General features: G+C 35.7%; 1 protein-coding gene across 7 annotated transcripts in view; it reads right to left on the bottom strand.

Moving 5' to 3' along the window:
- The window catches only part of PTBP2 (polypyrimidine tract binding protein 2), a 70,576-nt gene extending 43,043 nt beyond the window's left edge, over positions 1 to 27,533 (bottom strand). For 6 of the 7 annotated variants that reach the window (XM_032487149.1, XM_032487150.1, XM_032487151.1 and 3 more), the window contains exons 1-3: positions 27,276 to 27,408; positions 25,595 to 25,625; positions 3,526 to 3,601 (exon numbers count right to left, since the gene is read on the bottom strand). In XM_032487149.1, coding sequence (XP_032343040.1) covers positions 3,526 to 3,601; positions 25,595 to 25,625; positions 27,276 to 27,283 — 115 coding nt within the window. In that variant the 5' untranslated portion in view covers positions 27,284 to 27,408. Of the gene's footprint in view, positions 1 to 3,525; positions 3,602 to 25,594; positions 25,626 to 27,275 lie in introns of all 7 variants that reach the window. The other variant, XM_032487156.1, reaches the window with a different exon arrangement.
- Positions 27,534 to 27,855: the final 322 nt, after the last annotated feature.

The raw sequence follows: 27,855 nt of genomic DNA, 5'->3' as shown, positions 1-27,855 counted from the left end.
CCACTTATTGAGGAGACTATACTTTCTCCATTGTATATTCTTACCTTCTTTGTCACAGATTAATTGACCTTAAGTGTGTGGATTTATTTCCAGGCTTTCTGTCCTGTTCTACTGATCTGTGTGTCTGTCTTTGTGCGAGTACCATACTGTTTCAATTACTGTAGCTGTGTGGTATAGTCAGAAGTCTGGGAGTATGATTCCTCCAACTCTGTTCTTCTTAAGATTGTTTTGGCTATTTGGGACCTTTTGTGTTTCTGTACAAATTTTGAAATTTTTTGTTCCAGTTCTGTGAAAAAAGCCATTGGTAATTTGATAGGAATTGCACTGAATCTGATCTAGGTTGCCAAGAAGTTTTATAATTTTTAGGTTCTACATTTATATCACAGACCATTTGGAGCTGAGTTTTGTATGAAGTATAGATCTAAGTTGTTTGTTGCTGTTGTTGGTGGCATATGGATATGCTAAAAAATCGTATTTTTTTTCCTTCACTGAATTGCCTTTGTACTTTTATCAAAAACCAGTTGTCTATAGCTGTGTGGCTTTATTTATGGACTCTCCATTCTGTCCCACTGATCTGTTTATCTTTCTTTACACTAATACGCAATTTTGATCGCTGTAAGCTTTATAGTAACTTTTGATAACACTGAACCAGCCCTCCAACTTTCTATTAGTTTTTAATTATACCTCTTTGTGTCTTTTCAAAGACACTGTTTCAATATTCAACCTCAGTTTACCAGAATTTTCTTATGTTAAGAGTTAACACTCTTATCATTTCATGTAAAATACAGGAAACTTAAACTGTAAAATTTCATTTATCTTCACTTTGTGCTCTTGTCATATAAACATCTATGTACAGAATGAATCACATATTCCAAAGGCTTCTTTGATAAACAATCTTTCAAAGAAATGTAAAAAATTAAGACACAGCCTTTTTAATTTGTGCTTATGTATTTCCATTACTGGTACTCCTTGTTATTTCCTGCAGAGTCAAGTTTTTGTCTAGTGTCATTCCATTCAGTCTAAAGCACTCTTCTTTCATTTCAATGCAAGGTGTTAGCCTCCTGTGAGGTATCTTTTCTCCTGTCTGTTTATAAGATTTGCTCTTTATTATTAGTTTTCAATAATTTGAATGTTACATGCCTTAGCATGTTTTTTTTAATCTAACTTGGTATTTTTCTTCAAATTTTATAAGTTTTCAGTTATTACAGCTTCAATTACATGTATATTTAGCCCATTCTTTTACCCCCTCTCTGAAACTCCAGTTACACATATGTGAGCCTGCCTAATTGTCCTAAAGATGCATTTTTTCTTTCTTGAAAACAGAATAATTTCTATCAAACTGTATTCAAGTTCACTAACCTTTCTTCAGTTGACTTCAATCTGCTGTTAGTCTCAACCAGTAAATTTTTCATTTCAAACACTGTATTTTTCAGTTAGTATTTCTTTACGCTTTCTTTATAGTTCTTTTCTCTTAACACATTCTTCCATGTGTTCACTCATTATTTCAATATTTTCTTTTATAGCTTTAAAAATATTTACAGCACTTACCTGCGAATTCCAAAATCTGTATCATACTGAGGTCTATTCCTACTGATGCTTCTTCATGTGATTTGTTATTTTTGATGGTATCCAAGATATCATGGATGACAGCTGTGGGAAGACTGAATCATGCTGTCTTCCTTAAGGGGTGCTGTTTTATTTAGGCAGGCAATTAAATTATCGGTGAAACCTTTATGTCTTGTCAGGCTACACTATCATAGTTTCTTAACTTACGCTGTCACTACTATAGTGTACAATTCTTTCTCCTAAGCCCTGAGCTTTCTGTAGTCTCAACTGAACGTCTGAGACACTACCTTGCAAGACGTCCGCATTCTGACTTTTCACATCACACAACCTATGGAAATGCCATTCTGGCTCTTAGCCCCAGAGCAGGTCATTTCTGATAGACCATCAGAATCTAGCCTGCACATACGCAGCCCTGCCATTACTCAAAATTCTGAATGAAGTGAGAATCCCCACACTGAATTCTTCCCTCTGACCTATGCCCAAACCCCTGCACAACTTCCTTTATCAGGGTCTTTCTCCACAAATCCCACATGTCTCAGCAGCTTTGAATTCCAATCTCAGTCTCTTCATCACAATGAGGCCTCCTTGCTCTGCTGGGGCTCCACCCCCCTGTGCTACAACAGCAGGGTACCCAAGGCAGAAAAGCCAAAGTATTCATGCGACTCTCACCTCATATGCTCCCTGTATCTCAAGGATGATCTTGTACTGTTTACTCATCAATTCCAAACAACAGCTGTCCCACGTATTTTATTCAGTTTTATAGTTTCTGATTTTGGGGGAAGATGGAGAGAAGGAAAGGCTGCTACCAGTACTCTGTCATAGCCCTACACACTAATTTTAAAAACATTTCCATTATCAATCATTATATGTACTATTTCAAAAAAAATGAAACCAGTAAAGCAGAGATAGATATTCGATCCTATTTGCCCAATTATTTGTACATAGTACCCTGACTATCAAAATCATGGCCTAGTGATTTTCCTTTATAATCATGACACAGAAAATTCAGTAATAATGATATGTGGACCAATTCATCTTAACATCATTATAACTATATTTGGTAAGTACTTCATTATATGTTTTATTTAACTGTCAGGGACGTGTATGTGTGTACATTTACATAAGCAATGGCTACCTAAAAAAAATTTAACTGCTTCCAAGTCTTTTACAGTCTCTGTATTGCCCAATATAATTAATTCCTCAAACAAGTAATTCAGGAAGGGGTTTAGAAAAATGAAACTTTGGTTTTAGGTAAATAATGTAAAATATCAGATTATAAGGCAAACTAATTCAGTCATCAACAGATTCAAATTTAGTCCATCTATCATAAAACTAAAGTCTAAAAATTAGTCTATATTTATAGACAGACACTACAAACAACCAACAGATACTACGAACAATAAACATTGTTTCAGACATAAAATTAAAGGAAAAAAATTCTAATTATGAAGATTAAATAAATCATCTTACATTTCCAAGAAAATAACATAAAGGAAATCAATTCAAAGAATTAAAATATTGTTACAGCAAAGAAAAAAGACTGCACAAAAAGACAACTATGTAATTGAATCTTTTGGTACATATTTACAGTTCAGACTTTAGGATTTGTAGGACAGAAAAGAAATACTTAAAAATATTCTATAATACACAAATATAAAAGCTAAACACAAAGTACAAAAAGGGTGAGAGTGAGGGAACTGGTAACATGAAAGAAAAAAATTTTATTTCTGTGATTTTTCAAAAAAAGCAATCAGATTTACTTACCCACAAAAGTAACCTTCAGGCTTTTTCACTTGACAGATATACACTCTAGTAAAATTTCATCTAAAATGTCTTTCCATAAAACATTTAAAACTAAAGGCTGTTCTGGTAAAACACACTCAATTTTAGTTTTAACGTTCTGCCCTGTAAAATGGCAAACAGACACCCAAACATTCATTACAAGAGAGGAACACTTACCTGTAACTACCATGCTGCTCATGTTAGAGTTTGGACTACTGAGAACACTGCCTGAGAGTAGTTCGTCAGATCCTCTCTATAAAAAACAAAAACAAATAGCGTAAGACTCCTTTTAAATTCAAAAATACTAATCTGGAAGTCTGTCACTTACCTGTAACTTTTCAAATAGTTACTGAAAAACCAATGTCAGGTGTTACACAATTAAGAATAAAAATTTTAATCCCTAAAATAAAAAGTCAACTCCACTTTCCTATTCATCTCTCTTCCTTTTCCACAAAATCGACAGTGTTTCCTTCCTTTCTTTCACCCAAATCCAAACGACGATAGGAAAAATGACTAGGTTCCATAATCAAAGCTTTGGAGAATTACATCATTTTTTTTTTAAATAAACAAACTAATGTCACAGCAGCCAGACTTTCTCACAGACATTCTGTGAATCCTCCAACCTCAGAGCCCTTTATTCATCCAGGTAACTCAGGTATTTAGAAAACGAGAACTTTACACTGGTGAGTTGGACAACTCACTGTTAGCACCATCATTCAAATTAAACAATTAGGTATATACTTCACTATCTAGAACACTATAAGCAAAGGCAAAATCGATGGAATGAGAAATTTCTTTCTGCCAATATAAAAAGAGATTGAATCATGTCTTTAATTCTTTTAGAGAAAAGGCTGTAAGTCACATGGTCGCAGAACCGCACAGCTGTTCAAACCAGCCAATGTTGCTTCAGCAATTTAAAAAAATCTGTGTATTTACAAAAGTATGTGTGAACAGACTAATATTTAAAACAGCTAAATCATTTGTTTTGCCTATTTTAAGTATGTGTATATTTACATACATGGGTATTAATATTTAAAATAACTAAATCAAGACTAGCTGATTTAAACAATCAATCAGTACAAAGTTGAATGCAACCACCAAAATGGAAAAAATGTATAAAGGAGACAATTTACCAAAGCATTTCATAAAGTCCAAAAAAATCCAAATTAACCATAAACTTTATGCTAATTTGTGTTTAAACTCACATTTAATAAGTTGTATTATAACTTCAAAATGGTAAACAAACATTCACACATCATCTCCCTAGCTGTTTTCAAAGCTTTCTATCCCTTAGCATCATGCTCAGAGAAATACATGCATGAGAAAAATTAAAACATACTATCAAGTCATGTTGGTATCATATTTGTATCAAGTTTAATTTTTTATCAAAGTATGGAAGATTCAGCTGGCCCTGTTTTATAAGGACATGATATACAGAATTAAATACTTTAGAAATTCTCAAAGTGTGGTCCCTAGGCCAGCATTAGACCTGGAAACTTGTTAGCAATCTCTGTCCTCAGATCCATCCCAGACCTACTGAATAAAACGCTGGGGGCAGGCCCAGCAATCCTGAGTTGCTTCTGACGCATGCTCAAGTTTAAGAACGGCTGATAAGCATCACTGGTTCACTATCAACAAGAAAAATATTTCCTAGTTTAAAAAAAAATTTAGGACACTTCTAGATTTATAATAAAATTGAGAAGGGAAAGATATCCCATATACTGCCTGACCCTACACATGCACAGCCTTCCTCATTATCAACATCCCCCACCGGTTTGGTACCTTCATTACCAAGGATGAACCTATACTGACGCAGCACAATCACCCAAAGTCCAGTTTACCTAAGGGTTCACTCATGATTTTGTACATTCAGTAAGTTTGGACAAATATGTAATGACACATATAGCCATCATTATAATATAATACAGAGTATTTTCACTACTCTAAAAATTCTCTATGCTCTGCCTATTCATCCACATTCACACCCCACCCCCAAGCCCCTGATCTTTCTGTTGTCTCCACAGTTTTGCCTTTTCCAGAAAATAGCTGGAATCACACAGCCTGTAACATTCTCAGACTGGGTTCTTTCATTTAGTAACGTGCATTTAAGGTACTCCCATGTCTTTTCATGGCTTGAAAACTCATTTTGCTTTACTGCTGATAAACACCCCACTGTCTGGATGCACCACAGCTTATTAATCCATTCACCTACTGAAGCGCACCTCGGTTGCTTCCATGTTTGGACCATTATGAATAAAGCTGCTATTAAGATCCATGTGCAGGTTTCTGTGTATACATAAGTTTTCAACTCCTTTGGATAAATACCAAGGAGTTGCTGGATCGTATTGTAAAAGGATGTTTAGTTTTGTAAGAACAACCAAACTGTTTTCCAAAGTGACTATGCAATCTTGCATTCCCACCAAAATGTACTACAGTTCCTGGTGCTCCACATCCTCATGGGCTTTGATCGTTGCCAGTGTTCCAGATTTTGGATATTCTAATAAGCTGTCTCTCGTTTTAGTTTGCACTTCCTTCACAACATATGACGTGGATCATTTTTTCATATGCTTATCTGCCATCTGTATATTTTCTGTGGTGAGGTGTCTGTTAAGGTCTTTGGCCCATTTTCTAATCAGGTTGTTTTCTTATTGCTAAGTTTTAAGAGTTCTTTGTATATTCTAGGTGGCAGTCCTTTATCACATGAATCTTTTGTAAATATTTGCTCCCAATCTGGAGCTTGTCTTCTAATTCTCTTGATACTGCCTTTCACAGAGCAAAAGTTACTGATTTTAATGACGTTCAGCTTATCACATTATTCCTTTCATGGATTATGTCTTTGGTGTTACATCTAAAAAGGCATCCTTATACCTAAGTCATCCAGATTTTCTCTTGTTATTTTCTAAGAGTTTTATAGTTTTGTGTTTTATATTTAGGTCTATGATCCATCTTGAAATAATTTTGTGAAGGATGTAATGTCTGTGCCTCAATTCACTTCTTTGCATGACGATGTCCAGTTGTTCCAGCAGCACTTGTCAGAGAGACTACCTTTGCTCCACTGTATTGCCTTTGGTCCTTTACGGAAGACAAACTGACTGGATTTATGGGAGGCTCTATTCTGGGCTCTCTATTCTGTTCCACTAATTAACCTGTCTATACTTCCATCGAAACCAGACCGTCTTGATTACTGCAGCTTCATAGTACGTCTTGAAGTTGAGTACCATCAGTCCTCCAACTCTGTTCTTCTCCTTCAATAGCATATTGGCTATTCTGGGTCTTTTGCTTCTCCATATAAATTTTAGATTCAGTCTGTTGATAACCATAAAATAACGTGCTGGAATTTTGACTTGGATTGCACTTAATCTACAGATCAATTTGAGAAAAACTGAATTCTTGACAACATTAAGTCTTCCTATGCATAAAAATGGAGTATCTATCCACATTTATTTGGTTCTTCAAATTCGTTTATGAGAGTTTTGTAGTTTTCCTCATGTAGATCTTCTATATTTTGTTAGATTTATACCTAAGTATTTCAGTTTTGGGGGTGCTAATGTAAGCAGTATTTTGCTTTTAACTTCAAATTGCACTTGTTCAACATCACTGCAGGAAAGCAGTTGACTTTTGTTTATTAACCTTGTATCCTATAATCTTGCAAAACTTGCTTATTAGTTCCATGAGCTTTTTTCATCCATTGTTTTGGATTTTCTATAGACTATCATGTCATCTACAAACAACAGATACATACCTTTCCTTCTCAATCTGTATACCTTTTCCTTTTCCTGCCTTATTGCATCAGCAAGGACTTCTAGGAAGATGTTAAATGGAAGTGATGAGAGGGGACATGGTGCCTTGTACTTGATCTTAGTGAGAAAGCACTGAATTTCTCACCATTAACATGATGTGAATTGTACTTTTTATGGTAGATGTTCTTTGTCAAGTTGAGTGAGTCCCCCTATATTCCTACTTTACTGAGAATTTTTATCATGAATGGGTGCTGAATTCTGTCAAAAGCTTTTTATCAGTCTAGTAATATGATCATGTAGTTCTATTTTAGTCAATCAACTGATGTGATGGATTAACCTAGTTTTCTTTGTTTTTGTGACAAGTATGCAATATGGCATTGAAAAAAAAAGGTTCTGTAGTTACACTTCCACCTACTAACCATGTAACTGGCAAATTGCTTAACTACTCTAAGCCTTAACTTCCTCATTTATAAAATAAGAAATAACGTCTGTATCATAATCCTTGAGATGAGATATTATATTACTCAGGCAAAGTGCCTGGCTCACAGTGGTGTTCACCGTACTATTCCCAAATACACGTTTATGTATTTTTTAAAAAAACTGAATTCATCTAAGCAACTGATCTGAGATTCAGTTAAAAAGATTTAGTTTTAAGATAGATGGGCACTGTCTATCTAAATCTGACCACAGAAACTTTTCCTTCTGGGTACTAACAATGACGATTTCACTAAAACTAGCATTGCAAAAAGACACTTAGGAAAATATAATCCATGTATCAACAAGAGAAAGAAATAAGTGAGAAAAAAAAGTAGTTTAAACATTTGGCATTCATTCCAGTAACAGAAATTGCTTCCTTTTCTCTTTCCTTGCTTACTGGATATTCTGTTCATCATGATGGTTCAACTACCATCTATCTCTCCCAGATGGAAGAGTTGCTGGAACTATCAGGAAAGCAAGCAAGACGGGAGGCTAACAGTCCCTGGGCACCGACAGTCTTTAGGACTGAAAGCAATGAAACTAGTTTCTCCTCTAGAGAAGAGGGAACCATGACAGAAAGACATGGGACAAGGATATGAATTATCAACTTTCTCAGGAAAACTAGATTTTCAAAGAGAAAGGAAGATTCTCACTCATGTGAGTATTCCTGGCTTTCTTGAAAACAAAGGTGTTGCCAAGGAAGTGCATGAGTGATCCCTACCTATGAAATACATATAACAATGACACACTGAATAGGGATCAATAAAACCAAAACCTGATCTTTTGAAAACAAAGGCAACAAAACAAGCAAACTCTGGGTGAGAATTATCAACAGGGGAAAAAAAAAAAGACTGCAACAATTATACATCATCAGACCATGCAGACAAGAAAAGCTCAGGGAGTCACAAAGCAAACCAGATGAAAAAGATAAGCCAATGAATAACTTTACAGAGCAGCAGACTGATACCATTTTCTCACATCTGCAGGACTTTTGCTTACAAAATATAAACTCCTAGGCTATTTATGGCACTATGTTCTGCATTTTGTTACAGTAGCTTAGCCTTTACCCTAAGATAGATACCTCTGTAGTGTGAAAAAACACACTGCATATTTTAATTTAATGACTAAAGAAACTGGATCCCTACTTAATATAATAAACGAATTCAAAAGATTTCTGATGAATTAGAGTCAAACATAATAGACTAAAATTTTTCAGAAGTATCTTCCTATTTATGAGTATGTAATGACTTCTTAAAAAAAAAAATACAAGACAACTAACCATAACAGAAAATACTACTAAGTTTTACCACAAAGTGGCCACAAAATCTCTATGAAAAAAACTTAACAGATAAAGATTGTATCCCAACAACAGATAAAAACTTAAAAGGGATTATTTTCAAGATTTTCCAACAATCAACATGAAAGACATCCAGAAGAACAAGAAAAAAGTTAAAATGGGTGGATAAAGAATGGGAACACACTGATAATGTCAACTAGGATAGCAAAGGAACTCGTGGCCCTATTAAAACGCTATAAATTAAAATTAATAACTCTTATTCATCAAAAGTGGTGACAAAGCAACCTACAAACTAAAAGAGGATGTTAGTAACACAAATAACCAGCAAACAATCAATACCCACAATGCATAAAAAACTACAAAATTAGTTAAATTCAAATTTTTGTTAGGCACAGACACAAGTAGGTATTTGAAAGAATTTCACAAAAAAAAGAAACACTAATGACCATAAATATGTTAGGAGGGAAAAAAAGATTAACACCTCATGAATCATTAAGGAAATACAAGGAAAAACTAAAGCAGATATTATACACCAGAAGGGCAAAAATTAAGAAATTTAATTCTTAACCAAATGCTGATGAGGATCTGAAACAGCAAGAACTCTTGCGCACTTGGTAAGAACACGAAATGGAACCATACGTTGGAAAATAACCTAGTACTACTTCGTAAAGCTTAACATACTCCACATTCCAGTAACAAATATCCTTTTATATATACTCTCAAAAACTCTTGCAAGTGCCAGTAAGTATAAAAATTGTTCTTAAAATCAAAAACTTTAAATGACAGACATCCATCCACATGAAAGTAACAAACTGGGTTACTTAAAAGATTACAGCAATTAGTATTATACAACTACATACAAAAATAGGGCTATTTAAACAGCATTGAATTTAAAACACAAGTCATAAGATAAACAAGTTCACGCTGTACAGCACAAAGAACTATATTCAATATCTTGTAGTAACTTATGGTGAAAAATATGAAAACGAATCTACATATGTTCATGTATGACTGAAGCATTGTGCTATACACCAGAAATGGACACAACATTGTAAACTGACTATACTTCAATAAAAATACATGTATACCAAAATAACCCCCATAAGTCACAGAAATGTGAGACCTACTATTTTTAAAAACTCAAAAAAAATATTTTAGTAAAATGATTATAAATCAATAAAAAATGTTTAAAAAAACCAATATATTTTTGTTGTAACATGTGACAAAATCATATATGAAAAAGTAAGACATAAAATTTATGGCAGTCACTATCCATGGCAGGGCAATAAGAGGGCTAAAAAGGAGCATAAAGGTATATGCAACGGTACTGGTAACATTCACTACTGATTATTATTTCCAAATATTAATTCAGAAAATTCAAATCCAAAAAGATTAAAGTTCTTCTCAGTCCAAAATTTATTATTCTTCTCCCTAAATTTACATATATGTACAAGTTTTTAATATTCATACAAAACAGGATCACACCACGTGTTGCTTACTATTATCCTTTTTATTTGATAAAATAGCTTACTGATTTTTAAAAAATCAGCACATATTAATGGATTTTATTTTATCAACAGCTTCAGAGCTTTCCAGTATATTAGTGTCCCGCAGTTTTTTTAATTCTCCACTTGATGTATATGTCAGTTATGTGCAATTTACACTGTATTTAAATGTCCACGAAAGTCACAAAAGATCACATACTATGTAATGAATACCTCAGTAAGTTCCATAAAGAAGAAATTATACAGGTCATATTATCTGAGCAAACACAAAAGGATATCTGAAGAGGAAAACAAAATAGAATAACTCAATTGCTGTAGTTTATTCAGATAAAATTTTGAAGTAGTTCCTAAAAACTTGGGTCAGAAAGAGAACCTAAACTTCAAATACAGATTATTATAAAAATTTAGAAAGACCAGTTACTCATAAAAAAAAACAGGCAGGACATAAAATTAGTTCTTAGTACATGAAATGGGAATTATCTTTAAACTGTAAAATTGTTTAATATCTTGCTCACATTAAAAACAAACTCAAATTAACACCACGTTTAGATGCCAGCTCACCTATCAGACTGGCAAAATCTCAACTACTTGACAATAAACCTCACCGGCTATGAGGAATCGAGGCACTCCCACTTTCTACACAGCGGTCCAAAGTAAAGATTTCCCATATGTAGCCATGAAGTGATTTCCAAGGTGTATTTATCATAAAGTAAAAAAGGCAAGACATAAAAATCCTGTGTATACTGTGCTACCTTTTCTCTAAGGTGGTGGGAGGAAGGATGTAGAAATTAACTTTTGCTTAAAATAAAAGATAAACCAAGAATTAATGCAAATAGATACTTACGAGACAGAAAAAGCAGAGTAGAAAGGAGTGAAAGACTACTACGAATGTAGCTTGTTTTACAGTTTTGACTTTTGGAAAATGTAATCAAACTGAAAAAAATAATTTCCTAAAAATCAAAATAAAATGTAACAAACCTATCAGCTTGCTGGTAGAACCACACAGAATTCTCTCAATAAACTTTAAAATTCTGTAATTATACTATATACTCTTTGCAGAACACATTTTGAGGACAAAAATAACTGCAAACAAATTGCAAAACTATATTACAATATTAATATAATACTGATTTAAAAAAAAACTAGTATATTTGCAATGATGTTAACATTAGCAAGCTAGTGTTCAATGTATAAGAGATACAAACAATAATATATTTGCCTTAAAAAAAACTTTGTTAGCTTTGTCCATTGATAAGGCCTTGAAACAGTAACAACCTACAAGCAATCCGCACCTTTGCACGTACATTATTGTGCTTAATGAACAGATCCCACCAACGGACACAAGACTTTTTAAAGAAATGGCTAACTAAAGTTTGGGAGCAAGAAATGATACTTAAAGCAAGTATCAAAACTACTGGTATTATGAGGTGCTGCTGGCACAAGGTGAGAAAATTTAAACATTTTTAAATAAATGATCATTACAATAAGATTGGAAAATAAATGTGAAAATCCTTGCCTTCACAATGACACTAACATCAGCAACAAAGCACTCACATTAGTTACACTGGAAATGCTAGAGTACTAACTCATCAGGAATTTTTTTAAGTGATCATCTATCTTGCTTTTCTTGTAATAAGGGTGTTTCAGAATGACCAAATATTTGATGAAAGAAGTTTTCCTGAATAGAATACTAATACATACAGGAGAAAAAAAAAAAAAGAGTATCAGCGTTTTTGCAATACCCAATGAGATTCTGCAATTATTAGTTACTAAAACCCACTAGGCGAAAGGATGATGGAGCACTCTACATTGGATGTATCAAGCTGACAACACCTGAATCCATGGATAAATGTCAACATCACAAGAGGTAACTAGACATTTCCCTCCCCATGTGTTACATCAGAAATTACACAGAGCACATTTACAAAATATTCTTGCTAAAAATTAAACCTCAATCTGATCAAGCCTCATCTAACTACAAGCACCCAGTAAATACAGGATATGAAGAACACATAAAGTGACAACAGGGAGGCATAATCACTAAAAGTACAATTTTCTGAAAATTGTACAGAACAGATGACCCAGTTTCTCTAACAAAGAAAATCAAGAAAAGGGGAGTGGGAAGGAGAACTGACTTATAAATAGACTTAAAAGACATTAACCAAATCAAGATGTTGACTTTCTTGGTTCGTAATTCAAAAGGAAAATACAAAGGGCTTTTTTGAGGCAACTGAGAAATTCTGACTACTGTTGAAGATTAAATGATTAAGAAATTATGTTAGTAATGGGGTGGGGGTGGAATTGGGCGAAATAAGTGAAGGGGTATAAATGATACAAACTTTCAGTTATAAAATAAGTAAGTTACAGGGATGTAATGTATAGCACTGGGAATGTAGTCAATATTACAATGGTTTTGCATAGTGACGTGGCTACTAGACTTATGATCAATTTGTAATGTACATAAACGTCAAATCATGTACACTTCAAGCTAATATAATATTGTATGTCAACTATACTTGAAAATGTTTTTATTTTAAATTGTATTAGGTGTAATGACATAAATGTCATCTTTAAAGATTATATCTGTTAGATACAAAGTGAAGAAGATAAGAATGACGTAAAAAATGGTCTCTATGATTTGTTTTAACATTCTACAACAGGAAGGCAAAAGAAGTGTATTATTATACCCATCACTCTACTTTTGTATATCGTGACGCTTTATAAATAAAGCTTAAAAAAATGAAGCACTGAGACATGAGACACTGATGAAAGAAACTGAAGACACAAATAAATGGAAAGATATTCCATGCTCATGGACTGGAAAAAATATTGTTAAAATGTCCATACTACCCACAGCAATCTATAGATTCAATGCAGTCTTTATCAAAATTCCAACAGCATTTTCCACAAAGTAGAAAAAACAATCCTAAAACTTCTATGGAACAACCAAGGACCCTGAAGAGTCAAAGCAATCTTGAGGAAGAACAATGAAAGTAGAGGAGGACACTTCTTGGTTTCAAACTATATTATAAAGCTATGAATAAATCAAAAGAGTACAGTTTAGGCATAAAAGCAGAGACACAGATCAATGGAACAGATCAGAGTTCAGAAATAACCCCATACATGTATGTCCAATTAATTTACAACAAAGGAGCCAAGAATACAGAATGGGGAAAGATAGCCTCTTCAATAAATGTTGGAAACTGAAGAGCTAGATGCAGAGGAATGAAACTGGACCACCATCTTGCACCCTACACAACAATTAACTCAAAATGGATTAAGGACTTGAACACAAGTTCTGGAATCATAAAACTCCTAGGAGAAAACAGGTCGTAAGCTTCAAAAGCAAAGGCAACAAAAGCAAAAGTAAACAAGTGGAGCTGTATCAAACTTTTAGCTTCTGTAGAGCAAAGGAAACCATCAGCAGGATAAAAAGGCAACCTACCAATTGGGAAAAAATATTGCAAGTCATATACAAAAGGTTAATATCAAAAAATATAGAAAGAACTCATACAACTAAAAAAATGAACAGTCTGATTAAAAAATGAGCAGAAGACCCAAATAGGTATCACCTCACATCTGTTAAAAAGGTTGTTATCAAAAAGATGAGAAATAACAAGTTTTGGCAAGGATGTATAGAAAAGGGAAGACTCGTGCACTGATGCTGGGAATGTAAATTTCGGTATAGCCACTAACAAAAACAATATGGAGGTTCCTCAAAAAATTTTACACGGTGTAATTATACGATCCAGCAATACCATTTCTGGGTAGTTATGTCAAGGAAATAAAATCAGTATCTGTAAAGGTATCTGCAGCCGTATGTTCACTGTAGCATTATTTACAATAGTCATAAGGAAACAACCTAGGTATCCATCAGCAGATAAAGAAAATGTGGTTAATCTATACAATGAAATATTATTCAGCCATAAAAAGACAAGATGGATGGGCCTTGAGGGGACTAGGCTAATTGAAGTAAGTCTGACAGAGAAAGAAAACACTGTATGATCCCATTTATATGCAGAATCTTAAAAACAAACAAACAAGCAAAACCCACTGAACTCGCAGGAAAGCAGAACTAAGTGGTTTCCAGGAGCGTTAAGTGGGGAGTAAGGGAAGGGCGGGGTGGAGGGCAGAGCATGGGAAGGCAACTTGTCAAAAGGTACAAACTTGTTATAACATAAATGAGACCTTAGGGGGTAATGTATAGCATGATGGTATAGTTAAAATATTGTATGTCTGGAAGTTGTCAAGAGTAAACCTTAAAAGTTCTCATCACAAGGGAAAAAAAAATTTAACTATGTGTTGTGATGTTAACTAAACTTATTCTGGTAATTGTTTCACAATATATACAAACACTAAATCATAATGCTGTACACCTGAAAGCAATTAATGTTTTATGTCAACTATATCTCAGTTTTTAAAAACAAAGGAAAAAGTATACTCTGAAAGTCAAAAGCTTACTCCCAAATGTATCAATAGATTTTTCTCAATCTTGAATGCATTTTTAAACAAGAAAATAAACATGTTCAGGATGTAATTTAAAGTGGACCAAAAGAATAAAATACATCTGTGGGCAGAATAAGAAAGATAAAAACAGAAATCAGTATATTATGAAACAAACAAACAAAAATTACAAAAGCTGGTAGTTTGAAAAAACCAGTAAAATAAAGTCTCTGACAAGAAACACAAAGAAAAACGATAAACTTAAAAAGGAATATTAACAAAAATAAAAACGGGGAGAATTCAAAAATGCCAAAATATTCTGAGAAATCTGAAACTCAGTAAAACAGATAATCACCTAGGAAAGTACTAAATAACTGAATAAATCAGTAACTTTGAAAGAAATCAAACTATCTACCAAAAAAAGCATCGCTCTTTCCTCATGCCTTATACATAAGCTGTTTAAAATCCCTGTAATACACAGGGTAAATGATTAGAAGTACATACAATGCTGATTAGCTTTGGTAAAATTTGCCGTGATTTATTTTCCTTTTTGCCTAAAGCATTAAGTTCTCTGAATTAAGCATGTCTTTCACAAATAAAGAAAATACGAGGAGGTAATGGAAAAAATTCTTCAAAGAAATATTACCATTCTCTCAAGCACTGCCATCTTATTTTTTGATAATGCAAATACAGTGCTCCTCAACTGACTTATAAATTTAGTACAATTATAATCAAAACCTGAGAAGTCTTCATGCAACTTAGCCAAATGATCTTAAATATATATATTTTAGTAAAGAAAATGCCAAGACAATTTTGAAAAAAAGTTCTAAAACTCACTCTGCAAGAATCTAAGACTTACTATATTAAATTAAGACATTGTGAGTGGGACAGGAACAGACAATGAAGCAGAACAGACAGCCCAGGGAAAGTTGCATACATGTATGAAAAGCTGACAGCTGACACTGCAGATCCGTGGAAAAGACATGAACTAGTCAATGGAACTGGTGCTGTATCTGCTATCCAGAAGAGAAACCAAAAATCACTAAGCCTTTACAGTACACTATACAAAAACTAAATTCCAGGTAGACTGAGGCCCTAAATGTGAAAATCAAAATTTAAACATGTTCAAAATAAAATCCAGAAGACTATACATAAGACCTTGAGTTAAAGAAAGATTTCTTAAAACTAAAACATAAATGCGATGCTAAAATTTCCAAATTCTGTTCTTCAATATAAAAAGCAAGTGACAGTAAGGAGTTATCCATAACATGTATAACTAAGAATGCTTTATTATCCACCATACATAAAAACTCCTAGGAATCAGTAAGAAAAAAATAACTTTAAAGCTGACTTCTAGTAAAGTGCTCCTTCCAAATCAGATTTACAGATGAAAGAACTACAAAAATAAGCACCATCATCATCTGAAAACTTATGTACCATTCTGTGCTAAGTCTTTTACCTATTACCTAATCCTCAAAATAACTTTTGAGATAGGTACTATTAAACCCATTAAAAATCTGTAAGACTAAAACTTAGGTTACTTTGTTCAGTGTTAGAGGCCAACCCAAATCTGTTCATTCTAAATCATGTGCTTTTTAATTTGACAAGACCTCCACTGAAAAAATGTTCTTATCCACCATCAACAGTCCCAACTGATGTTCAATTTTAATACTGTATTTCTATTATATGAATTTTAATTGGACTTTTAAGACACGCGCCTTTGTACGCAGCCTTTAAGAATGCTGATGAACAGAGGTTTACTCAGCACAAACTATGCTGAGCACAAGGTGAAGAAAAAGTTACAAAGAATGTTCTCGGGAAAAATATCACACACAGACATATGCAAACAAAATTAGATACCGTCTGTCTTCTAATGGACAAATATACCATCACTTTTAAAATATTACTAAAACAAAGATAATCTGATAGTCTCTAGATCCAACTGCCAACTGACGGACATGGAGAACATGTTAAGTTATATGATCAGTAGACGCCGACTCTGGGTAACTCTGTGAAGACCAACAACCAGTTTTCTTCAAAAATAAAATGTAATTTAAAAAAACCCACAGGAATAAAAGGAGAATCTGTAGGTCAAAAGAAATTTATAAGGCTTATCAATCTACTGAGTGTTGCTCTTACTTGATCCTGATCCCTCACCCCCCACTAAATATAATCCCTGCAAAAATACTATGATTTTCATGAGACAAATAGAAATCTTCACACAAACATGGCACTTGAGAACAATAAGTAATTGTTTCTAATTTTTCTTGGGGGGAGGGATGTCCTAACAGTATTGTGACTGTATTTCCTTAAAGGGGAGAGGGGACTGACTTTATCTTTTAAAGGGACACACCAAAACATCTATGAATGAAATAATTTCTCAAAATAATACAGAAAGAGAAAAGGAGAATGTGAACATCCTAAGATTTAGCAATGAGTTGTTTGTTGACGATTGCTGGGACTGAGTAACAGGTAACTGTCATGGTTCATGAGTACTATTGCGTGTTTTTTCTGTGTTCAAAATTCACAATAGTTATAAAAAGAATCACTGCTCAAAAACATAACTTTTCATAATTTTTGTCATTCATTACTTTTAAAGTAAAAACACTACCTAAACATCTCATCCCCTAATGAAGTATGTCTAAAACTAAATTAATAAAGCTGTAACAGTTTAGCATCGCAAATGGACCAAGTAAGAGATCAGAACAGTTAATGACTATATAGAGACTCATGATTGTAATTCACAGTGCTCCATATAATAACCAAAGCCCACTGTTCTGGAGCTCAGTCTCCACATTCTAAAGACAGCAGAATAACGAGCTACTTTCCTGTATGGACGCTTACAGGTGTACAGACTAGAGCCTACCACATGAAGTTCAAGATTCATAACCTGCACTTGAGGCTTTTCCAACCTATCTGCCCTTCTACCCTTCCTCTCACTCTCATGTACAAACAGTTTGCTATAAAATGCAAAACATTCAACTAATTGTTCAATGGCTGTGAATTTGTGCCAGCCTATTGACCACCTCTGGCCATGTCATTCCTTCAACATACACTGCTCACTTACAATGCACAGGTCACAATCCACTTCCACAAAAATCTACTTCAACTGTATCTACCAAAACTAATCTCCCCTACTATAGCCATATGGCATTTGCTGAAATCTTGTATACTTAATTCTTCAACTAGATGATGTCCTATAAGATATAGCTCTTTTGGATCTCCAGCAAAAAGAATGTTGTGCAATAAAATTGGTATTTATCTTTTTATTGATAAGTGGCTCATGAGATTATGCACATAATTGAAGCGAGAGACCCCTCAAGAGTCGCTGAATATCTTCTGAGTCTGCACCACTTAGCATGCACTACTGATGGAGGAACAGCAAATGAGGTCTCTGCCTTCAAGGAGCACACGCTGTTCTTGGCGTCTCTGGATCACCAGTCTTTAACTCAGTGCTGTCATTTAGTAAACACTGTCTTTAAGTGAAATTCTAATATAAATACCCCAGCAAGAACTATGTAACATTTTAAGAAAACTCAAAATCTAAAAACCCAAAAAACACAGTTTTTGGTAACATACCTGTTATAAGTCAATTATGCTCAACTACTACCAAAAAAAAGGTTATTTTTAGCATTATTTCACTGCATTTATCTAAGGAAGCCAATGATGGTGAATAAAGCAGCCAAGTGACATCTCTAAACTGTCTGTGCACTCAGCAATTTACAACCAGCGCTTTCAAAACACTAGTGAAATTTAACTTGAAAAAAGCCAACAACTTACTTTAACAAACAGGTCCTTCACTATGGTCCAGTTATAAAGGTTGCATTTAGTTAACTTACTAAAAACAGAACTGCCACAAATTTCATTATACTTAAAACCTGCAACCAAGAAGTTAACATTTTATGATATTAAGTATCACCTGGTATTATTCTGCAATCATTTCATGCATTTCTATCTTCCCGAGTTATATACCCATTATTTTCCAAGGATTTCACAGTGGTAAAATGACTAAGAGTACAGAAAGGAAACCCTGAAATTAATAAAAATATCAAAGAATGTAAAAAAAAAACTTGAAGAAACGTAACACTTCATATTAAAAATTCACTGTTTTATAGTCTCACTGACCTAACCAAATAGAAAGGAGTCTAAAATCAATGAGGACTGAGTAACTACAGCACATTTTTAAGGGAAATAAATGAGATTTCAACATACCCTAGAGCTACAAAAAATTGGATATTCTATATGTAATATAAATCAGTTAAGATTAACAGAGGGTTGAGCTCATGGAAAATGCTTTTTATTTATAATCACATTTAATCTTCAAAACTATTACAGTCTCAATTTTTAAAAACTGAGGCAAAAAATTTAAATATCTAATAGACAAAAAATGAGATTATACTACTTAATAATTCAAATTTATCTATGTGTCCAAAACTATGAAGAAAGCAAAAAAGTAATAAACTGTAAGGAAAAGTATCTCTGTACTACTCAGCCATAAAAAAGAATGAAATTTTGCCATTTGCAGCAACAGGTATGGACTTGGAGGGTATTATGCTAAATAAAATAAGTCAGAGAGAGAAAGACAAATACTGTATCGTATCTCTTGTATGTAGAATCTAAAAAATAAAACTAGTGAATAAAACAAAAGAGCACACTCACAGATACAGAGAACAAACTAGTGGTTACCAGTGGGGAGAGGAAAGTGATCAGGATAAGGGGGAAAAAGGGTCAATATGGGATTATATGCAATCATGTGTGAGAAACTTCAAAATTATAAAGCACTATAGAATTTAAAGAATCTTTCAATTAAAAAAAGAAAAAAAGAAGTATTTATGATGCATATGAATCAATTTTCTTTTTATATAGCGTTGTAACAAACAAAATAAAGACAACCATTAAAATAGATCACATATACAAAGAGGCAGTTCACAGAAATAGAAACACAAAGTCAAATTTTAAAAGCCTCACATGTTGCAAAACATAAATTACAAAATTTCTTTTACCCTAAAATTAGCTAATATTCTAACTATTTATAAAACCCAGAATCGGTAAGGATGTGGATAAACAGGCACTCTCACAAACCATTGTAGAAAACAAATTAGTAATTTTGGCATTGTGGTTTTCACAAACCAGCCAAGAATGTATAACATGAACCCGTTTACCCTATTAAAACAACTTAAAAAAAAAATCACACAAAATACATAGAACAATGATTTTCAAGACCACTGGACATCAGACAATGATGGACAGTGACCCCTAAGAGTCAGAAAAGAAATGAAGTGAGCCCATGACTATTCCAGCTTACTCCCTTGAGAAAAAGTCCAGGTCACAGCATAGCTCACATAGAGAAACCAGGCCATGAGGCTGTGCTTCAAAAATTCCCTAAGAGCCAAGAATCCAAGACCAAGCAACTAGAGTTTGTATTGCAAAGTACCAAAGAGAGCTGCAGAGAGAGACAACTCTGGAAACCTGCAGAGAATCCTCCCTGAGTATTCAATATATGTGCATAACTGTAAGTAATGTAGAAGCCATTTTTCTTGCTGTTTAAGTCTTAAAAAGATAATTGGTTGTTTAAACAAACACAAGATGCAGTGTAGAATTTATAACATTAAAAGTAAAATGTTACGGTAACAATAGTACACAGGCCAAGAGGGGGGACGTTTTTCTTATCCACATAGTGTATGTGAAGTGGCATAAATATCCCTTCAGAGAAGACAATGGTAAGTTAGAGATGTATGCTATAAATCCTAAAACAGCTACCAACAAAACAGTTACAAGCTATCTCGTTTTCAGCTAATAAGATAAAATGCAATTTTAAAAATATACTCAATCCAAAAGCAAGCAGAAAAAAAGAAAAAAGGGAATAAATAACCCAAGAAAAAAACAGAAAACAGCAAAAAGTACTTTAAAAACTAACAATGTAACATCGAATGTGCAGGGTCTTAACCAAAAGAAGAGGGTGTAAGATGGGATTTAACAATCAGGTTTCAACTTTATGCTACAAGAAACACACTTTAAGGATGCAAACAGGCTGAAAGTAAAAGAATGGAAAAAGATACACCATGTGAACTCTACTCAAAAGACAAGATGGCTATATTAATACCAGAAGAAATTTATTTTAAAACAAAGATAACCAGGAATAAAAATGGTCACTGTATAATAATAAACAAGTCAGTGAATCAAGAGGACATGGTAATCCTAAACATTTATGTACTAATCATAAATTCAAAAAACATAAAGCAAAAACTGGCAAGACTGTAAAGAAAAACAGACAAATGCACAATATAGATCACAATATCGTCTTCTCAACAAGTGACAGAACAACAGGCAGAAAATCAGGAAAGCAGATCACTTGAACAACTCTATCAATAAACATGACCTAACTGACATTTATAGAACACATCACCCAACTGCAGTATGCACATCTCTACCAAGTACACATAAAACTAACAGGATATATGATATTTGAACCATAAAATAATAAAACAAAATTACAAAGATTAAAGTCTTCTAAAATATGTTCTCTAGACACAATGAAATTAAATAAGAAATAACAGAAAAATATATTTTAAAAATTCCAAATATGTGGAAGTTAACTAACACGTCTCAATAACCCATAGGTCAAAGAAATAAAAAATATGTATTAAAATGTATTTTAAACTGAATGAAAAGAATATTTATATAGAAATAATGCTATGTTATTTCAAATTCTGAGAGATGCCATGAAAACAATAATTATGTGGAAAACACAGCATTAAACCTTTGTATTAGAAAAGGATCATGTCAATGACATCAATTTCAACGTTAACTAAGCAGAAAAGGAGCAAACTAGAACCAAAGGGAACATTAAAACTGTAGAGATCAATAAAATGGTAAACAGAAAATAACAGAGAAAAACTCAAGGAAGCTGATTTTTGTATTATTTATAATGAATGAGAGGCAACATCGCTACAGATTCAACAGATGTAAAAAAATGTAAGAAGGCAGTATCACGAACAAGCCCATGTGAAATAAGCTCAACAACCTGGGTGAAAGGGACTAATCCTACAGAAGACAAGATTACCAAAGCTCACTCTAGAAGAAACAGATAACGTGGATAGTCCTGTATCTATTCAGTAAGGTGAATGTGTGGTTTGAAAACATTTCCACAAAGAAAACAAACACAAGGCTCACACATGTTCATGGGTGAATTGTACCAAACATTTAAGGAAAAACAACAGCATTTAAGGTATTCACCCTGATGTCAAGACAAAGAATGCCTGCTCTCATTTATTCAAACATTGTACTAGATGCCATAGACAAGACAAAGAAAAAAAGCATCCAGGTAGAAAACATGAGCAGTCAATGTAGAAAATCTATGGCATCTACAAAAAAAATGTTAGATCTAGTAAGTGAGTTTGGCAAAGGTGCTTAATACAAGAGCAATCAGCAAGAATAATCTGTATTTCTATACATTCATAACAAAATTTTTTTTAAAATCTTACCAGAAAATACAAAAAAAGGATAAATCTGACCCCCAAAAAACACAAATTCTGTACAGTGAAAATTAAAAACAATGCTGAAAGAACTGAAAGATACAAGTAAATGGAGAGAGAAATTGTGTTCATGGGTGAGAAAATTCAACAATGCTAAGATGTCAATTTTCCCCAAATTGCTCTACAAATTCAAGTTAATTCCAATAAAACCCCATCAGGTCTTTTTGTAAACTGACTCATACAAAACTGTAAAAGACCCAGAAGAGCCAAAACAATTTTGAAAAAGAACAAAGTTCTACTAGATCTCAAGACTTAATATAAAACTACAGTAATTAAGACAGTATTTTGGCTACTAGACAGACAAAAATGGGTCAATGGGAAAGAATGCAGTACAGAAACAGAATCATACATCCATACACAACTAATTTTGGAAAAAGGTGCAAAGCCAATTCAATGGGGAAAGTAGTCTTTTCAACAAATGGTGCTAGAAAAAGTGGAGGTCCCTATCCAAATCCAAAAAACATGGACTAATACACTGTACCATAATCAAAATATTAACTCAAAAAGACTTAAATGCAAAACTAAAAACTTCTATTAGAAAACAAAGCAGAAAATCTTTGTGACCTTAGGTTACATGAGATGGCTTAGATATGACACCGAAAGTGTGTGTGATCCATACCAAAAAAAAAAAAGCCTGGTAAACAGAAGTTCATCAGAATTAAAAACTGCTCTCTTCAAGAGAGAACGAAAACACAAGTGGCAGAAAATATTTTAAACCAAAGACTTGACTGGTAACTAGAATGAAGACTTCTAAAAACTCAAAGAAATAGGCCAATTTAAAAAGTGGGCACGAGATGTAAACAGACACTTCACCACAGACGATGTACAGCTTGCAAAAAGCCCACAAAAAGATGTTCAACACCACAGATACTAGAGAAATGCAAATAAAACGACAAGAGAGTTCCACTCCATACCCATTAGACTGTCCATAATCAAGGAAAACAGATAACAGACATTGAAGAGGATGGAGATAGACTGGAAATCTTATACTCCGCTGGTGGCCACGTACAATAGTGTAACCACTTTGGAAAATAGTTTGCAGTTTCTTAAAAAGTTAAACATATGTCTACCAGATGACCCAGCCATTCCAATCATAGGTATTTCCCAGAGGGAAATGAAAGCTTATGCCCACAAAACGACTTGCACAGGAATATTCACAGCAGCTTTATCTATAATGGCCCCAAATTAGAAACAACCCAAATGTCCACCAAGAGTTCAGTGGCTAAACAAACTGCTGAACACCTACCCAATGCAGTATTACAAGCAATAAAGAGGAATGAACTAATGATACACAACATGAGTAAAACCTCAAAATAATTATGCTGAGTGGAACAGTCCAGGGTACATATTGTATAACTCTCTTTGTTTAAAACTAATGTATAGTGACAGAAAGCGGATCAGTGGTTGCTTGGGGAAAGAAAGGTAGATGGGAGGGATTACAAAAAGGCAAAATGATACCTTTGGGGTAATGGATGTTCCTTATCTTGATTGTGCTGATGGTTTCACAGGTGTATGCATGTTAAAACACTGTATATTTTAAATATATGCAGTTTGGGTCAAATCATACCTCAAAACTTTTTTTTTTAAAGGCACCATATGGGCCAGTACACATGGCATGAATCCATCTGTGTAAATAAACAAGCATGTTTATATGTGTGGTAATATATAAACTAGTAATTTCAGGAAGAACGCACCAGAAAAAATTTAAGATAAATTACCTACACCTAAGAAACATGACTGGAAATCAAGGAGAAATACTTCCCATTTTCAATTTTTTTTTTAACCATGCAGATGTGTTACTTGCATTTTTTAAAAAAATTTCATGAAAGCTTAATTACTCATTCATAGGTCTGATGCCAAAGCAAAAATTCTTACTTATTATCCTAGAAAATTATATAAAACATAACTTTTAGTTATCAAAACTTTTATATTAAACAACAGAACAAAAGAGGTTAGAAATGACTTTTGTATCATTTTCTATCTTATGTTTTCTCTTCAAACTACTAACACAGAAAACTGATGCAGCCAATACACCAAATCTGGGCATCCTCTAAGCCCCCTCATTTCTCTCTGCTCATTCTGAGTCTTGTGGGTTCTTTCTTTCCTCACACACTGACAGCTGACAACTCAGACTTGCATGACTTATTCTTTTATAAAATGCACTTCCAGAGTACACCTGTTTGGATTGTAACTACAGTAGCTACATCTTGCACTCTCCTTAGAAAGTATCATTGCCTAATAAGAATAAATACACCTTCCCACAAAAACTCATTATTTCTCCCCCAATCTACATCATATGAACTTGACAAAAGCCTAAATATTAAAGCAAGGACAAGTGTCTATACTAGATACAGAGGGCAGAAAATAACCAAGAAAACATAAAATATCTCCAAAAGTATTCTAAAGAGTATCACACTGTCCTGGGTGAAGTTGTCCGGGACAGTCAGCATCGCTGAACGTGAAGGGGGAAATGTCAACGCCTCCAACAACTACCTGAGTACCGGACGTGACACGCTCGGGAAGTTTTTAAAAAGTTACTACAAGACCGGGCCCCAACAGGGCAGAAAGGCTTACAATACATCACGACGCTAAAATATGCAAGGATCCAAGGGAAAAAGGCCTAAGCATTAGAACTAAGGTTTAAAGGATGAGCAGTTTTCCCGGCCAGAGTGAGTGAGGAAAGGTTCCAAAAGATCTCTCCATGAGGCCTATCTTCCTTTAACACACCCACAAACCAGCTCTTAACTTCTGACTCAAATCTGAAGCTCATTGCCTAATCGAGTTTCTTTTCTTTTTAAAGATCAAGGTAACTGATTTCTAATGAGGCTTATTAATGGCAAAATATATTTCAGTCTCCGTAAGACAAAAGACGAGTGAAAACATCTCAGATTAATAAAATTCTATGATTTAGGTCAAATCACTTATCTGTCCTTTTAAAACTGTAATTTCCCCTCAGAAAATTAGGTTATCATTTTTTATTCACAAGAAGCCATGTCTCAAAGCACCTTTAATTCTTTGAACACCATTCATACCTACTTTAAAATGATATTCTCAGACTACCTTTCTAGAAAAATTTATGGTTGTCTATTTAAGTTATAAACAATTTACACAGTCTACCTTTAAAACCTGAACAAACCACTTTACCCTTGAGTTCTGAGTTTTGTCAGCTGTGTTAGTTTTCAAACGTCAACAGAAAGCTTCCATTAATGACAATACAACCAATTTTCATTAGTTTCAATTTTTTCCTACCTTTACGCCAACTGCAACCTCAGTGACAATTCTGTAATAAAAAAAAAAACAAAAAAACAAGTTTCAACCTTTTGGTGCTTCTTCAAACGGTCACTGTTTGAAACTTTTTAGGGTAATTCATCATTCATAAATCTTCCACTCACAATGCAGGTGGAAAACAATACAGTGATGGTCAGTGACACATTATCAACTTGGCTTTCTAGAAATGACTTTCACACGTGAGACGAAATTCACACTTTTGTATTTTGTTAACACTTCAAACAGCAAAAAGAACAAAACCCCAAAGCCTATAATGGCCTTTCTATAGAGATGGTACACTTAGATTAATAGTTTAAAACTTAGTTCAACTCTTTAGTAACCTGAACAGAATCAGGAAACATGAATTCCAGCGCAAGTTTTGCCATCTTTCCCCACTGATCTGGGGGAGTAAGGAACTTCTCTGGATTTATGTTTCATTTAGCAAATAATCTCTAGAGAACCTCTAGGATGTTTTAAATTCTATTACCCTGTAAACTTTTATATGATTTTCATTTAGCATCTTAAAAAAAAAACACCGAACTCCAGACGCTTAAAATAAACTCGTATTTTACTTCTGACCCTTCAAATACTGTCTCTGATTATAACAAATGTACTTTTCAGAGGATACTGTTTCCATGTCTCCACAAACGAGCTGAATACAGCTGCACGTTCGTCCTAAAGGGTGCCTCCTTTCAAACACTGAGTTAAATTATTCAGAGTGTTTTCAGATGTGGAGAATTAAGTACCAGGGAGACCCTGGTCCGTATCACTCCCCAAAGCCCTTGCCTCACCTAACTCAGCATTCTATCTCCACTCCCAAAGATGCAGCAAGGTTCTGGCTTTTGGAAGTTGTTTTTGTTTTGCCAGAAACTGGTCAAAGTGGCTGAAAAGACGGCCCTGTGTTGACTAGCCGCTCTGGTTCCTGCCATGGCTGGTGGCCTTTGCCCATGTGATTGATGTCGACCACAAACACTCCGTTTTTTGGATGATTTAATTTCTGGGCCCTTCTGCCAAGTCTTGAACGTTCTTAGGCCCCACAAAAAGGCATTTTTTCCAGCCTCCCGCCCCCACCGGCGGACTCCAGTGAAAACAAAGGAGGGTGACATCTGCCCTCCCCTCCTCCCGCCGCCGCACGCCTCCCCGCCCCCCCTTCCCCGGCGGCTCCCGCTCAGCTTTCCCGGGAGCTCCCGCCACCGGCATCTCCGGGGCGGGCCGGGGGCGCCTCTCTCCTCTCCCCCGGGGACCCCCACACCGCCGCCTGCTCTCCGGCCGCTACATGGGCTCCCACAGGCGCCGCTCGCCCGGGTTCGGGTCCCACGTTACGGATCGAAATGGCTCCTAGAGGGGGCAGGGCCGGGCCCGCCGTTCCGGGGCCCCCGCCCCACCCCCGCCGCCCCGCCGGGGCCCGCTCCGTCTCGGCGCTCGTCGCCCCCGCCGCCGCCCCCACGCCTGCCGCGCCCACGAGCCCGCTTTCCGCCCGTTTTCGCGAGCGGAACCCGCCGGGGGGACGCCCGGGGAGGGGTGTGTGCGATGGGGCGGGGGTGGGGTAACGGCAGCCCGGCCCTGGGAGGGGCCGCCGGCGGCTTTCGGCCCGACCCCGGCCCGGGCCCAGGGCGGGCCCCGCTCCCCTCTCACATGCCGCCTCGCCGGTCCCGCTACCTACCCGTCCATTGCCGAACCGGACAAAGCTTCGCTCACAAGAACCGAGCCACGCAGCCAGCGAGACACACAAGCGGAGAGAAAATGGCGGCCAGGGCCCGACGGAAATTGCCGAAGGTGCCGGAGCGCACGGGGCAGCGCGCGGCCGCGGCGGCGGCGGAAAGAGCCGAGCGCGCCGGCGCCCGGCTGCGGGCGGCGAGCGGCGGGGCGCGGGGACGAGGGGGAGTGGGCGCCGCCGCCGCCGCCGCCGCCGCCTCCTACGCGCCGACGCGCACCCGGGGCCTCCGCCCTCCGCCCTCCGCGCGCCGGCCCCGGCCTGCTGCCGCGGGGCAGCGCGTGCTGGGCTGCTCCTGTACGTTCCCCCGAGAAACCCCGTTTGCCCTCATCGGGCTGTGTGGGTGGGACACCTCCCTGCGCTCCGCACCCTCCGCCCTGGACCTCAGGAGGGTGGGCCCTGGCCCGCTGGGCGCCCCCCAGACAGCCGCCGCTTTTCCCTCCAAACCAGGTCCCGGCTTGGCTATCCTCGATCCAGGGGCCAAAGAACTAATTTATAGCTTTTTTCCTATGCCATCTTTTTATTGACA

This window comes from Camelus ferus, chromosome 9 (assembly GCF_009834535.1).
Source record: "Camelus ferus isolate YT-003-E chromosome 9, BCGSAC_Cfer_1.0, whole genome shotgun sequence".
Classification (NCBI taxonomy): Eukaryota; Metazoa; Chordata; class Mammalia; order Artiodactyla; family Camelidae; genus Camelus; species Camelus ferus.
The sequence above is the reverse complement of the archived record's forward strand: the minus strand, read 5'-3'. Positions and strand labels throughout refer to the sequence as shown.